At 41.8% G+C, this 16604-nt stretch overlaps 2 protein-coding genes across 2 annotated transcripts; both read right to left on the reverse strand.

The window, feature by feature from the left end:
- Positions 1–1284: 1284 nt before the first annotated feature.
- LOC109754819 (cortical cell-delineating protein) lies at positions 1285–2116 on the reverse strand. The gene has a single exon (XM_020313715.4). The coding sequence runs from the start codon at positions 2051–2053 to the stop codon at positions 1535–1537; it is 519 nt and encodes a 172-aa protein (XP_020169304.1). The 5' UTR covers positions 2054–2116; the 3' UTR covers positions 1285–1534.
- Positions 2117–15352: 13236 nt separating this feature from the next.
- LOC109754806 (cortical cell-delineating protein-like) lies at positions 15353–16128 on the reverse strand. The gene has a single exon (XM_073497211.1). The coding sequence runs from the start codon at positions 16063–16065 to the stop codon at positions 15625–15627; it is 441 nt and encodes a 146-aa protein (XP_073353312.1). The 5' UTR covers positions 16066–16128; the 3' UTR covers positions 15353–15624.
- Positions 16129–16604: the final 476 nt, after the last annotated feature.

A 16604-nucleotide genomic window follows, 5' to 3' on the forward strand; every position in this document is an offset into this window, starting at 1 on the left:
GGACTACGTAGGATATTTCACTACATAATTTCATTCTTTGAAACTTTGTCGAGTAATCCCCCATTCGTCTATGTGCTAATAAAAACATATGATGCTCAAGATAAAAAAATAGTATCCATATGTTTAATACATTCGTATGTACAGATATATTCAGATCATGTGATGAGTAGGTATTCCTTATTTTAGGTATATTATATCCGCAAGAAGTTAAGTGGTTCTTCGTCTCATGATTTATCAAACAGCAAGCAGTGGTTGTGAACGCCTTCATTGCAGTATTACATCTCGATGTAGACCAGGTATTGTGATGTTCTTGGAGACAGATTTGATACTCAAGACGCTGTCAACTACGTTTTAGTTTGACCTGTTGCGTGAGACCCTATTGTGAAAACCTAAGGGAATCGGCCCTTAAATCTAGTTCGGTGTCAAATTATGAAGCTAAAATATAGTTCAAATCCACGCAATGATAAATTTTAGATCAAATATTTACAGTTTAGTTTACCGACCCAATCATCACATTATCCACACCATCCTTTTGTTTCAATGGAGCCATGGTTCTTTGTCGTGCTGCCTAAGCTTTCGAAAAGGACATGACAGTTGTGTTACTAGCAATTAAGGCAACTCCATCACGGATCGCAAAAACGCACATCACCAAATGTTCGTGGACACGTCTGGACATGTCCGGGGATAGACGGTCGCAGCTGCGGCACCAGGGCCTGAGCAGCCAGGTCCTCGACCTGGGACGTGGCGGGCCGACCCTCATTGGCTATAGGTAAAACAATAGTATTCAGCCTTGTGTTGCACTGTAGATACAATTTTTCCTAGGGCATGGCTTCAACCTGCGTTGCTGCTGGCTAGGCGGGCGCCTGACATCCAACCATACTCACCAAATGTCTGCCCCTTGAGAGGAGATAGAAGAGAGGGAGATGAAAACATGGATTTGTGGTCGGTTCGAGGCTGAGTTGGCGTGTCAGCAGCCTGTCCAGACTCCCCTAGGTTCCGTGCCCATTTGTGAAAATTCAGAGGTCTAGACTGCCTGACCTAGTTTCTCGAATTTTTTGTGACCGCCGTTGAATGATAAAAAATGCTCGTAGTGTCCGGTCCGGAGTCCGGACATTTGGGGGCGATTTGGTGAGCCGCATTGGAGTTGCCCTTAGTACATCACAAAATGGAAAGAAGAGAGGCCCCATGATGACAAAGGTGATCTAGCCAATGCATGAGAAAAGATGTGGATCTACCCCAAAAAATAGGTGTGGATCTGATTATGATACATATCACACGTCTAGCTAACACAACTTGAACAAACTTTTTATTCCACGTACGTGTACAAGTATGTATAAATTTTAACAAATATGCGAATCATCTAGAGACCATAACATACGGGATATAATGATCGATGACTAGCTTATACATAGTCAGTGCAAGAAAGAAAACGTAAGCATTTATGCATGCACGAGCGACGAGCCGACGACTGCATGCATATATAAGTATAACATGCATGGCTTGTGATATTTAGATCGACGATGTATCCATGGATTTAGCTAGGGCAGGTGAAGTCGGCGGGGCAGGTCTTGCCGCACTGGTTGAGAAGCAGCACGAGGTCGACGGGGACGTTGAGCTTGATGCCGAGAACGTTGGCCTTGATGGCGGTGCAGAGGCACACTGCGGCGTCTAGGTCGGCGAGGCCGCTCAGGAGCGGGCAGCACTGCTCGCTCGCCGGCACGCCGAGGTTGAGCTTCAGCAGGTTCAGTACGTTCGCGCACGCACCCAGCTTCAACGTGTTGATCGAGCATGTGCCGCTGCCGCCACCGGCCGTCGGCGGGGTTGGTACTGGAACGGCTGGCGGGGGCACGGCGATCGGCGGGCTTGGTACAGGGACGGCCGGTGGGGGCACGGCGATCGGCGGGGTTGGTACTGGGCCGGCCGGCGGTGGTACGGCGATCGGCGGCGTTGGGACTGGCACGGACGGCGTGTTGCCGCACGATCCACAACCGTGCGAGGTTCCCACGAGGACCAGGCTCAGGGCGAGGAAGAGGGTGAGCTTGGAGGGCGCCATTGCTATGAAGCTAATAGCTAGCTAGAGTGTACTGACTTGTGGCTGAGCTAGGTTGGCTTTGCTAGCTTGGGATGCTTTTCCTGGGTTGCTTGGGGTCGTATTTATAGCTAGGCCCGGGTGCAGCGCCCAAGTGCAACTGCATCGTTCGTGTCATGATCAATCCAATTTGACTCTTGCGGCAATTTGCAAAAAATATGCGCAACCACCACTACTAGTACACAATTGTAGGATGATACGTGTGTACCATTACTAGAGCTTAACTCGTTTGCTAACGAACAGAAACACGAGAGCTTTTCCTAGAAAATTTGACACAAAAATAGTAGTATGGACAATAATATAGAAGCAGACATAGTATGCATGACAATTGGAATATATCATGCAGCGCTTCGAGCTGGCCTAACCCGATCTTCAGGTCATGAGAGTCAAAATAGAAGATTATTACTCCCTCCGTCCCAAATTACTCGTCGCTGAAATGAATGTATCTAGAATTAAAATACATCTAAATACATTCATACGTGCGATAAGTAATTCGGAACGGAGGGAGTACGTCGTACGGTTTCATTCCATGTGGCTATGCACATGCATGCTATACTACCAGCGAAGGAGATGTCTACTATACGCTCTATACGTTTCACGCTTTGGTTTATTATACTGGATTGTATGCATGCATATGGACGACTATGCTACAGCTAGCTCTATTTTTTAGTCAATCCGGCCAGTGGGCAGTATGTGTGCTGACAGATATCCCAATACTGACAAAAGAATCATACCATGGAGAGGGACCTGGCCGTGTGAACAAGGGCTCGTGAACAAATTGATAATTGTCTATTATGGACCATCTAGAATAAAATTTAAATTACAGTCGTCTTCACTATTCTTTGGAATCGTCATCATCCCCATCTCATTCACGTAAATCATACACGCTAAATATTGTTAACTACCATAGCCTCTACGAAACGTTTTTCTCCTCCCCCACGAGCGACTCCCATGCGTCCAGGGTTTCCCGCGTTCTGCTGGTGCTGCGCGGATCTGCCTCATCTTATGTGGCCTTAGTTCTATTGTTTGCTGGCATATTTAGGAGGTCTTGGAGGGTTGCTTCGGTCGGAGAAGGAAATAAGAGCTTGAGTGGAAATCTTCATCAGGCCATGCTCGGCGGCCCCGTTGGTGATGCCGATAGCGGCCGGACGTATCCAGCGCGTGAGTTTCTATGGCGGCTTGGTTGGGCTAGGCCATCGGAGAAGACGGCGTCGGCATATGGCCCTAGACGGCTTCGAGTTCGATCTCAGATCTGGACTTGGCGTAAAACAACGTGGGAAATTTGTCTCAATTTGTCTTTAGGGAGTCTTCGTGTTTTGGCGGTGACACTTTTCCAGTTTAGAAATGTTGTCTTCCACGCCCTATCCCCGTTCCATTGGTGTGCTTATCACCGGCGGAGAGTGTGTGGTTTTGTGTCTCTGGTGGGTCTTACGGGATCAGGTCGGTTTAAGTTTCTGTAGATCTGTCTGGATTTGTCCATCTTTCATGGTCTTCAGTGTTTCTACAGGCTCTTGGATTCTCCTCCCCTCTGCCTGCCGCTCCAGCGGCCGGTGGCGGGGAGGGGAATCTTGGTGCCTCTACTCTGGTTAGTAGTTTAGGTTAGAGTTCTTAGTTCTCGCAGGGCGGCGTTTGGACGAAATCGACAAAGCTTCGGTATAGATTCCTGCCGTCTCCTCAGGGCATTGAGGTTACGATTACTTGTTGTGTGTGTGCGGCAATGTGTTATGGTCTTAGGTACTTCGGATCGATTCAAGGGTTCAACGACGATGATCGCGGTTCCAGAGCGCTGGTCCTTAGCTGGCCCACTATCATCAATAAGGTAAGGACGGCTCCGGTAGGGGAACAGTGACAACGGTGCACCGGTGCTTCGTTCTGGTGGTTGTATTAGTCGTTTGGTGGTATATGTATCTATACTCTTATAAAAAACAGAGGTGATGATGGTGTGCCTGCCATCCTGTAATATAGGCCGTCCGATTTATATCTGACGGATAGGAAGGAAACTATGGCATTTTGCAAAAAGATACCCACACCCCTCTCCACATTTGCAAATAAGGCCTTCTCTTGTTCATCCTTTTCTCCCACAACATAAACTACTCATACAAATGCATCTTGATTTTTCGTGCAATGCATGGGCATCTTGCTAGTCTACATGTATTTTTTATTATGTTTGGAATAGTTTGTACTTATGATTAACTTTTATAAAAGATCCGGATGTTTTTTTCGCAAAAAAGTGTTTCGGCATGCCCTTTTCGGCCTTCCTTTCGTCGGGTGATGATTTGCTTTGCTAATCACTGTCGTCGGCGTCTGCCGGTCTACATCGACGACTCCCCGTCCGCTGCTTCTACAAGCTCTTGGGTTTCAAAATATTTACTCCGTCAAGGCGGAGGGCCAGAGGTGACATCGAGCTATGCTCATGACGTGATGTCGGTAGATGCAGGAGGAAGAAGAGTTTGACACCTCCGACTCTTTGAGAGTTATCTTATTTTTATGCTTGGTTGTGTTTGTAATATCCGGTGAATCTTAATATATGACATTAGGCTTTTTAATGTTGTTAACTAGCAATCGGAGACTTTACGAACATTTTTCACCTCGCCCACGATTGATTCCCATGCGTCTTGGGTTTCCCTGTCTCCCGCTGGCGCCGCATCGATCTCCCTAGCTAGCAGGCGGCGACGACTGCTGAAGATCGAATAAGGTTCTCCCTAACTAGCCCTGTCCCTATGTTGTGTCTCGCGTTGTCGGAAGGCGTGTGGAGGCGTGTCACCAGCGGATCTCGCGGGATTCAATTGGTGCTTTTTCCTTGGTGGATCCGTGTGGGTCCGGCCTTCGTTCGTTTACGTTGGTGTGTCTACAGACTGGATCCATCCGATCTACGCTTATCTTCATCAGTGATGGTTGATGTTCTATTGCGTTGGTCCTGTGGGGCCTTAGCACGACGACATTTAGATTGTCTACTACAATAAGGTTTGTCCCGTTCCTATGAGGAAGGGGTGATGACAGTGGCACACCTTTGGTTTGCTCCAGTGCTTGTAGTTGTTCCTAGAAAGTCTGCAGACATGGATGTCATTTTTGTTTGCTTTCGATGCTCTTTGAACTGCCATGATGTTTGATGAATAGATCGAAAGTTTTTCCCGCAAATAAATAAATAATCCAACACGCTAAGAATTCAGTTTCGTTCTAATAAAAGTGTGCACTTTCAGTACTGAAACTTTATGCTAGACATTGTGCAATCTTAGGTAATCGGGATATAAAAAGGTGTTGGTAAATAAGATCTAGTGAAAGTGAAAATATATATCCACTTTATGTACATATCACTATATTAGTTTGCAAGCTAACAAATTAATTTAAATGAAAATATAGATATCACCATATTAATCCGCAGCTCTCTTTCCCGATGGCTTGGTTTCACATGCATGCATGCATGCATGCAAAATATGCATACAAATATTATTTATAGCTAACTAGATGATAATGGAGGACAATATCCTGTGCTCATGTGTAAAAAATTAATTTCAAAAGTTTCAAAAAATTCTGAATCTTTTTTACGAATGATCACAGAACATGTGTCCATAACCTCTAAATCAGATCCAAACTCGAAATACACATTGATAAACAAAAAAGACAAACTCGGCATGAATTGTGTCACAAGAGGACAAAAGCTAAAAATAACACTATTCACATCAAGATTTCTCTTTTTTTGTTTCTCAATATATTTTGAGTTTGGATCATTTTTATTGGTTATAGACACATGTCTTGTGAATATTCACACAAAATATCAGAATTTTCTGAAACATTTAAAATCAATTTTTTAGGCAATTGAGCATGGGACCACTGTATTTTTAGGCATTTTTAGGCGGAGATAAGGTAGACCATTCGTCTCTCTTGTTTCAGAACCCGTTTGGTAGAGCGCTTGTGTCTCGAAATTCCTATATACTGTCTTAAGTGGCAACTATGCGGGCGCCATCTCAATGAAATCATTTATATAATTATGCCAGCAAATGACAAGGCCCATTTAAATTATTTGCAAAAGAATAGTTTAATTTCGTCACAATTTTTGTATTTAATAATTTTAGAAATGTTCTCTACATCGGTTTATAATATGTAGAGAAATATGTATATAAAAAAGAAAAAAATATTCCTGTACCTAAATATAGATGGTTCATATATTCGGAAAAAATGTTCCCACATATGAAAGACAATATCATATATTCACATTTGTGAAAAAAAGTTCATATATTTTAGACAGGGTGTTCATGTGTGTCAGAATATATGTCCATGTAATTTTAAAAGTGATTAGTTTTCTTTAAAAATATTGGAAAAATAAGATACGAGAGTAAAAAATGGAAAAAAAAGTATTAAAATAAAAAGTGAGATTAAAATGAAAAAAACAAAAACAAAAAAGAACCAGAGAAAGGAAATAGAAAACAACAAAGGGTAAAAAAACACGTTACTGGGTTGGCCACACGCAGAAACGCTTGTTCCCTCGAGTTGTCCTTTTTTGTGAGGGTTACCGGAGGGATTCCCGAAATCACTAATTGAGGAGTACTCGTTGCAAAGAACACTCCACTTTCCCAGAACGCAACAAGTGACGCACATGCAGCGCGCCACTTGTCGCAACCTGGGAGTTTTTCCTTTTTTGGTAGATCCGTTTATTCAAAATGTTTTATCTCTTAAACCGTGCGTCCAAATCTCGAACCGTATTCACCATTGGATTCCTCGCGTCGAGATCTTCAAAACTAGATCCCATGTTGATAGGTTTTGACGAACTTTTTTTCACGAAAAAACCGGACGAAAAAAACCGGGCGAAAAAACCGAACAGGGAGCACGGTTTTTTTCCCTTTCCGAAAGAGGCACACCCGTGCCTCTCATGAAATCACAACCGTGCCTCTCGTGAAAGCAAAACCGTGACTCTCGTGGAAGGAAAAAACAGAAAACGTGTTTTTTTTCCGTTTCCGAAAGGCACGGCCGTGACTCTCCCGAAAGCACAACCGTGCCTCTCGCGAAAGAAAAACCGTGACTCTCGCGAAAGAAAAAAAAAACAGAGAACGCGTATTTTTTTCCCTTTTCTAGAGGCACGGCCATGACTTTTGCGAAAGCACAACCGTGCCTCTCGCGGAAGCAAAACCGTGCTTCTCACGAAAGAAAAAAAAAACAGAAAACGCGTTTTGTTTTTCCCTTTCCGAGAGGCACGGCCGTGACTCTCGCGAAAGCACAACCGTGCCTCTCGCGGAAGCAAAACCGTGACTCTCGCGAAAGAAAAAAAAACCAGAAAGCACGTTTTTTTTCGTTTCCGAAAGGCACGACCGTGACTATCGCTAAAGCACAACCGTGCCTCTCGCGGAAGAAAAACCGTGACTTTTGCGAAAGGAAAAAAACACGTTTTTTCGCACTAAAAAAAATTTCGAATTTTTTTTTATCGAAAAGCTAAGAAAGACCGGGGGAAAACCATAACGTCGAAAAAATCCAGGAAAAAACCGTTTAAAAAGACGAAAACGCGTGCGGAAAAATAAAAAAACAAAATCTGAAGGGAGCGTCCAGAGCGCGACACGTGGCGAATGGCTGAGAGCGCGCCAAGTGGCGCTGATCGTTGCGAGGCTCCCGAAGGAGCGCTCGTTAACTAGTTGGCACGAACAGCGGCGCTAGTAAGGTACCGCGTACACCCAGGTGCTATTTTTTGTATAGGCTGGCCCGGCCCATTCTTTCGGCTTTCATCCAATCCTGTTCTGAGAAGGTTCTAGAACCTTCCTGAACCGGGTTTTCCTTTTTCTTTAATTTTCCTTTCGATTTTTTCTTTTTTTCTTATCCCCTTTTTCTTTTCTGTTTGTTTTTTCCGTTTTTATTTTTCTTCTTTAATTTTTCACCCTTTTTGTGACTTTTCTTTTCGAATCCACGAACATTTTTTTGTTCAGCGAATTCAAAAAATGTTCATTGCATTTAATTTTGGTTTACTGAACGTAAAAAATATTCATCAAATTCGAAATTTGTTGATCGGATTAGAAAATTGTGCATCAGATACAAAATTTGTACTCCGATTTTTGAAAAATTATATTTTCATAGAATTTAAAAATTGTTCATACAATTTAAAACAATGTTATAAAATATAAATTTTGTTCATCAAGTTCAAAAATGTTCATCATATTGAAAAATGCTCATAAATACTTTTTCATCAAAATTAGTAAAATGTCATTATTTTGAAATTACGAACATTTGTTTATTTCATGAACTTTTTTGTAATTCAGTGAATGTTATCTGAAAATCAGATTTTATCCAAAAATATCATTATTTTAATTCATGAGCGGGGCTACACACGCGGTCGACCGCAAATGCGCCACGTGCGGAATAGGGGTACCTGGTTTCCGGTATGAGGGCTCCATCTTGGCGCCCTAAGCGGTATGAAGAGTACTGGCGCTAACGGGTCCCCTACTGGGCTGTTGCCCATATAGCTCACTCGACAGCTGTTGTTTCCCCTCGCTCTCGCACGATGCTGCTCGTCCGATTCATCTCTAAGTAGGGCTGCTTGCTAGTAGTTTTTTACACTTCTGAGCTCGTGCTGCGAAAAAGTTAATGAATTTGAAAATATATTCCCGAATTCAAAAGTTAATGAATTTGAAGCGTTCATGAACTTGAAAAATGTTCAACAAACTGAATTTTTTAAGAATTTAAAAAAAGATTAGTGAATTCAAAAAAATTCATGAAGTAAAAAAGTTCACGAATTAAAAAAATATCATGAATCTGAGAAAGTTCATTGATTTGTTTTTCAAAGTTTATGAAATAGAAAAGGTAACTATAACAAGTTAGTAAAAACTAAAAAATATTCATGAGAGTTGAAAAGGTTCACTAGAAATGGTAGTAGAATTAATAAAGTTCGCAATTTGTCAAAAAGTTCCTGAATTTTCAAAAAAATCATGAAGTTGATTGAAAATCACTATTTGAGAAAAGTTCAGAAATTTGAAAATTTGTTGAATTTCTAAAAACTTTATGCACTTGAAAAAATAAAATAATTAAAAAACAAAAAATAGATAAACTGAACATCACCTGATTTTGAAAAACGAGAAAAATCCGACCGGGTTGTGAAGCTTCCAAAGGTTTCAGAAAATCTGGATGAATTTCCCCGCTTCCTGCCTTACATGGGCCGGTCCATTTTGGATCGAGGGTGTGCGTCGGTTTGCAAAACATACTAAAAACCGGTGCTTAAGGCGCTATACAGGTTTTGAGGGGAGCCCACCATCATCTAAAACCCACTATGTGCTCTCATAGCGGGCGCATCTATACGACGCCTATTGCTGGTAATACTGAGGTGTCGAGCGCGTCATCAATCACTTGGGCCTGCCAAGTAGAGCATTGACTACATATAACTGCTAGTGTTTGTCTCAAATGAAAAACGTAAGTGCTAGTGTATCATTATCATGTTACAACTCATTCACTTGAATTCTTCTGGCAAAGTTCTGTCCATCAGACTAAAACAAATAAAGAAAAATGTTGACATAATTAAAATGTTTCCTATTTTTTAAAGTCCATAAATGAAACGTCAGTTTTCTATTCATGGCAAATCGAACGCTTGAGATGGCAAATTATGTTGTCGCGAGGATGACAATTTCCTATAGCAAGCATGGCAAATATTTCTTATGTTTAGTTTTGTCTGTCAGGAATTATCACGCTTGCTAAAGGGAAATTGACACCCTCACGATAATATAATTTGGCATGAAAATATTCAATTTTCCATGCTTAAAAATCTGACATTAGATTTTTAGTATTTCAGTTTTTAAATGTTAATATAATTTCAAAAGTGTGCACGTATTGGAAAACGTTCACTTAATTTTACAAAATATTCCCGCATGATAACAAAGTCTTCATATAAATATTAAAATATAACAATTTTTAATGTGTATTTATAAAACATATTCCATAGTGTTAAAAAATGCTCAAACATTTTTTTAGAAATATTGATTACAACGTGGATGCCCACACGCACAAGCTTACACCACCATACACACGCACTCACAATACAACACCTACTGAAGACCGGGTGAAAATTGTGGAGATGATAGATTGGCGAAGTTATCAAAGTGTCTCGCCACCCTCTGGAATAGGGATTAAAACTCTAGGAAGTTCTAATTCGCTGGCAAAATTATGGGCACAATTTTCACCTTTGAAATGAATATCTGAATTTATTTAGTTACTTATGAGGGAATAACTGTAGCTGTATGTAGTGTCACTGCAATGAGTAAACATGATTAAACCACATGAATCAGTCTGGCTCTATACTGGTGCTGTGGCAAGAACATGGAAATACATCAATTTAGTATATGCTTCTAACATATACCTCATAAAAAACCATATCTTTTGTCATGTGAAATGTCACATGCATATATACCTATATTGATTGAATATGCCAACATGGGCACCAAGTGTAGATGAGAGGGGGTGCGGCCCACCATCATCCCAAGTTTGCATAATTACAAGTCAGTGTGTTGATGTGGTGTACCAAGTGTAGATGAGATAGGAGAATCACCCACCATCATTACAAATCTGTGGAGTTACAAATCGGCGCAGGGGAGAGGCTCGTGAAGCTCACTGCCTTGGTACTGACCACATTCGTCATGAATAGATGGACACCGTGAAGTGACAACAAACTAGGGGCGTTTGAGGATTTGCTTTTCCGGTTGCAAGCCACCATGTCGCATTCAAGTGCCGAAGCAGAGTACCGCGGTTTGGCTAACTGTGTCCCTGAGTCCTGTTGAGTTCTGCAGCTACTGCATGAGTTGCGTTGCCGACCGCCTACTCAGGACACAATTGTTTACTGCGGCAACATTAGTGCCTCCTATCTTGCTTCAAATCGAGTTCAACATGAGTATGAAGCATATTGATGTACACTCCATTCTTGATCCCGTGGCACTCGGTGAAGCTCGTGTTCTCCATGTTCCTTCGAGCTCCCAATTTACTGATTTGTTCACCAAAGGACTACCGTCACTCGTATTTCATGAGTTCCATTCCAGTCTAAACGTCCTACCAAACGGCGTTCCGGCTGAGGGAGGTGTTAACATGTAAACAGATAGTTGTACAGAAGCATGCGCGTACGCATATCGCCTCCTGGACTTCAGGATCGCCCAAGGCCTGTACGCCTTCTCTCACGGCCATTCTGTTTCCTCCACAGATGTACTCCCTCCGTAAAGAAATATAAGATTGTTTAGATCACTACAGAGAGATCAATTCCATTGTTGAGCTGTGACAGCTCCCTACCGACCTTGCAGAAGAACTTGTCGGCTTGCAGCAGCCGTTGCGCATCCGATGGTTGAGAGCAAAATGAGCGGTGCAACAACGGCGTGGGTTTCCGTCCCTAGAGATATGCTACAGATGCATATGGACGCATGTAGTACACTAGCTGGCAGGTCAAACATAGCGTCTCCATGCAGTGGCCAATGGAGACCTTTTCACACGATCGATCGAGAGCCATAGGTTGCACTAAGTACGTCCAGTTACTCCTACTGATTCTCTGGACGAATCTGCTGCCCATTTCACGCGTCAATCGGACGTTATCAGGTTGATTTGTAGCTTATCGTTTGCCTCCAATCCATGGAGCATGCAAGTTGATCGACCATATATTCATGCAAGTAGTCCTGGTCTCGAAGTCTGTCCGGCGCAGGAATTCTAACATATATTACTGGTCAGAATTATTCTCTTTCCATGTAGTTTTGTATGGTCGCTAAAGTGTTCACAGGGATATACCTTCGTCCGAAAATACTTGTCGAATGAATGGATGTATTTAGACGCAATTTAGTTCTAGATACACTCATTTTCATCCATTTCTTCGACAAGTATTTCCGAACGAAGGAAGTATATATAATTATCTTTCCATGTCGGCAGGGTTGCCTAGCTAGCAGGATACATATATGCACGTCGATCTCCGTCAGTTCGGCAGAGAAGCTCTAGATATCTAGCTGTACATGTGATCGAGGAATGTACTAGGATATTAATAATGTGGATGCATCCAAAACTTGCCCTCTCTAGCTGCTTGATTTTCCCATATATGTACAAAAATTAAGTCAATTCGAAGGGATTATTTCAAGACAATGACCCTAACTAGAGAGTTGATAATTTGAGATCCAAGAAAGTGAGTGCGTGGCCGTATTCGATCAATATTTAAGTTACAGGACTGACTGTAAATGGCCTTACAAGAACTGATATATTTCATCAGGATCATCAGCTAGAAAACCGAGTTCATCTGCTCCCGTGGGTAATCTCAGTGGCTTGCGCTGCATCGCTTGTTTTGGCCCCTAGTGGCTTGTATCGAACCTTTTCACTTGCCTTATTTTCCATTTTTATTTTCTGCAAACTTCAAAACTAGTAGCTTTAAACTTAAGAGCCTCATTCTTAAGGCCAGACAAGCGCCTCCGCTCTAGAAAAAACATCAGCTTGAAAATGGTCCTTTTTCCCACGGATATCAATGGCTTTCAGTTTTCGTCCATATTTACCTATTGGGTGTAATCTTTTAATTCACGAGAATGTGAAGTTTTTTTCATGGACACAAAATGTAAAATGGACCGCAAATTTATATTTCACTAAATGTGTGACAAAAAATATTCCAGAAGTACTATCAAATAATTCAAAACAGAATGGGTGGTCAAAACTTTAAAAGTTCATCCAAAACGTTGTTTTTTTGTGTACGGAGAGAGTAGTCATGTATCCCTTTTGTACAGAGGATTTTGCGCAGAGAGGGCCACAATTATGGGACTCGGCTCAGTGTAATTTATAGTTATTTTCAGCGACTTCTAATTATAGAAATACAAACAAGAAAACCTTATAAATTATTTCTACCCCGCGTGTTTCTGCAGGAATTGGTTGCAATATATTATTTTGATGAGATTTTGTTGTCTCGAATTTGAGTATGAGAATGAAGACTAAAATTACATATTATTTATTGTATTCATTATTATATAGTTGCTAATATTTAAAGAATATAAGTATTATTTCTCATGCATATTGAGGGAACTAAAATTAGCGAGGTTGATGAAATGGGATTTTCATATTGTTTGTAATTAAGATTTTCGTTGTATGTTGAGAGAATTGAAGTGGTGATGTTGATGAGGTGGCATGTGTGCATGCGAGTCGGTTTGCGGAACCATGCATGTGATGACATGATCGGCGAATTGCAGCAGCTCGGCAAGTGGGGGCGGCGACACAGGATGACTACGTTCTTGGTGGTGCTCTTTGAGCTCCACATCTTGGTTTCCGGGGTTAAAACCCTAGGTCTAGCCTTCATTGGTTGTACCTGGGAATGACGGCTCTCTACTCGTTTTCTTGTTGAAGGCATTGTCTGGTGATCGGACCTTTCCGGGGTGAAACCCATGTTCTAACTTTTGCGGTTAGACATGGCGACGACATCGCTTGTGCACTGTTACCTTCTTGAAGGCATCACTTTGGAGAATCCTTATACGTAGTATAGGTGTTGGTAAAGGTGGTGGTTTGTACATGTTGCTGCGAGACTCTGATCGCTCCGGCGGGGTTTCTTTATTTTTCTCTATCTTTTTTCCTTTTCCCTTTTCGGTTGTGTGCTTCCTTCATGTCTAGACTAGCTCTAGACATTTTTGTTGTTGCAGAGGCCGGGTGTATGTGATATGTCCTTGATACTAATATATCCCCTTTATCAAAAAATGTGTGCATGTTGAGATAAATAAAGTAGTGGGGATCAACTACTTAAGTAGTATATAGGATACATGAGAGTGCAACAAAACCATTCATTTCGTTCAATAATCCCATGGAATTACATAAAAAAATTATAGGTAGCACTTCTATTATGGTAAAAAATGTAAATTTCCCATTAAAAAATAGGTAAATGAGATAGACTATTTTGTAACACATGATCATGAAATTGAGGAAGCTAGAGTGGGATTAAGACGTCATTGGTAGTTGCCGAAGAAAATTGCTCCCCCATTTGGGAATACATGTTCTTCTATAAATACCAAAGTCGGACTTGAACAAGTTTAACTCAGGCTATGCATGGGAAATATTATTTTTTGTTAGACGAAAAATAATATCATTAGATTTGTTGTAATTTCTTTATTATATTGCAATCTGTAAAATTTGTCCAAATATTCATAAATTTGCACGTTGAAGACATACCCATTCCTAAAAGACATGTATGTCCAAATGATGGGAGTGCATTATTTGAAAAAAAAGGTTGGTTTGGTACTTGACCTTAATTTTGCAGGTATTTAAATGATAGAGAACATCCTTGGAATTTTTTACAAGGATAATAATTCATTCATCCAAAAGGACTGTAGGATATTGTTCTACATAATGTTATCGTTCCATATTTTCAAACTTCCCCGAGTCATACCCATCCAAAGAGATCCACACATTATTATCCATACTAATATAAACATATAATGTTCAAGATAAATAGGTATGCATACATTCTTATGTATCAATATATTTGGATATCATGCGATTTGTAGTTGTTGATAATTTCAGATATATGGGTACCCCAAGCAGTTAAGTGCTTCCTGCTTCCTTGATTTAGCTAAGAGTACGTTGTGAAATACCTTCATTGCAGTTGTACATTCATGTGTGTGCATATAGAATACATCTTGATTTAACCAGGGAGTGTTATATTCTCGGAGCCATTTATTTCTTTGGACACTCTGAACCAGGTTTTAGCTTGACCTGTTGTGTGGAGACCCTATTGTCAAAACCGATCAAGTCAGGCATTAAATCTTGTTCATTTTGAATTATGAAGCTAAAATCTGATTCAAAGTGCCACAATGATACACATTTAGGTCAACGTGTTGCAATATCATTGATGTCCAGTTCAAATGAAATTTACTAGCGTTAACATTGAACACACACACAGCACCCTTCCGTCAACGGATCCATTTCATAGTGCGGTGTAAGCTTAAAAAAAGAGGCAGCAAGCATGCATTCTATATGTAGCCGTGATGAGAAACAAGATGTAGCCGCCAACACGTGGCAAGCTTAAAAATGTTACAGCGCTTTTGTAAATAAGAAATGGAAAGAAGAGAGGCCACGATGAGAAACATGATGTAGCCGCCAACGCATGTGAAGAGCTGTAGATCTAATCATGCTTCATACCTTCCTCCGTCCCAAAAATAAGTAACTTGACTTTTATACTAACTTTGTACTAGTATAAAGTCAAGTCACTTATTTTCGGACGAAGGAAGTACAATACAATCATGTGTGCGTACAATATATACAAGCTGGCACATCACGGATCGAGTTAGCACAACCTGAACACCCATGGAAAAATTAAAAACACAACCTGAACAAACTTTTTATTCCACGTACATATATCCTTTTACAAATACTTGAATCATGCATCTAGATACCATAACGGGAGATGCGTAACTTAAGCATGCATGCACGAGCGAGGGAGCCCATGCATGCACGCGACTGACATATACATGAACTGGAAAAGCAAAAAATATATAGGTGCATGCGTATCCCAGAAAATATGATAATTACGAGTTCGACGATGACGTTGACGATGCAGGTCTAAATGGCATGGTTTGTGATATAGATCAGCTGGGGCAGGTGAAGTCAGCGGGGCAGGTCTTGCCGCACTGGTTGAGAAGGAGCACGAGGTCGACGGGCACGTTGAGCTTGATGCCGAGGACGTTGGCCTTGATGGCGGTGCAGAGGCACACGGCGGCGTCTAGGTCGGCGAGGCCGCTCAGAAGCGGGCAGCACTGCTCGTTCGTCGGCACGCCGAGGTTAAGCTTCAGCAGGTTCAGCACATTGGCGCATACCTTCAGCTTCAGCGTGTCGATTGAGCAGGTGCCGCCCCCACCGCTGGGCGGCGAAGGCGGAGATGGCACCGGAGCTGGCGGGGGCACGGCGATCGGTGGGCTTGGGACTGGGACGGGTGGTGTGTTGCCGCACGACCCGCACCCATGTACAGCCACGAGGAGGACCAGGTTCATGGCGAGGAGGAGGGCGAGCTTGGAGGGCGCCATTGCCATGTGGATGACGCTAGTAGCTAGGTAGAGTGCACTGGCTTGTGGCTGAGCGCTAGGTGGGGTTTGCTAGCTTGGGGTATTTATAGCTAGGCCGGGGTGTAGCGCCGAAGTGCAAGTGCAAGTGCAAGTGCATCGTTCATGTCATGATCAATCGAGTTTGACTCTTGCCGTAATTTGCAAACATTATTTGCCACCACCACTCCACCAGTGCTACTATTACTACTACAATTGTAGGAATTACGTGTGTACCATTATTAGAGCTTAACACGTTAACTAATTTCCATGTACTCCTGCATGTATGTTTGATGCGTTCACAAATTCAACAATAATCTAGACACGAGACATGATATTCTAGCCTGCACGGAATATCCTGTATATGGATCCACCGTCCACCATTGCTTTAAAATTCGTGTTATGTTTTCTGGTTTTCACAATTTCTCTTGTTTCAGCTTGTCACGTTAGGGTTTCCTCTCATTTTAAAAGTGTATCATGATATTTCATTGTGCAGCAAACTCAATCTAAAATAAGTGTACCATTATTTG

Source organism: Aegilops tauschii, chromosome 4 (genome assembly GCF_002575655.3).
Source record: "Aegilops tauschii subsp. strangulata cultivar AL8/78 chromosome 4, Aet v6.0, whole genome shotgun sequence".
In the NCBI taxonomy this organism is placed as follows: Eukaryota; Viridiplantae; Streptophyta; class Magnoliopsida; order Poales; family Poaceae; genus Aegilops; species Aegilops tauschii.

Bases quoted from the DNA above. Each gene is read 5' to 3' on its own strand.
- LOC109754819 (XM_020313715.4), bottom strand. From the start codon at position 2,053: ATGGCGCCCTCCAAGCTCACCCTCTTCCTCGCCCTGAGCCTGGTCCTC.
- LOC109754806 (XM_073497211.1), bottom strand. From the start codon at position 16,065: ATGGCAATGGCGCCCTCCAAGCTCGCCCTCCTCCTCGCCATGAACCTG.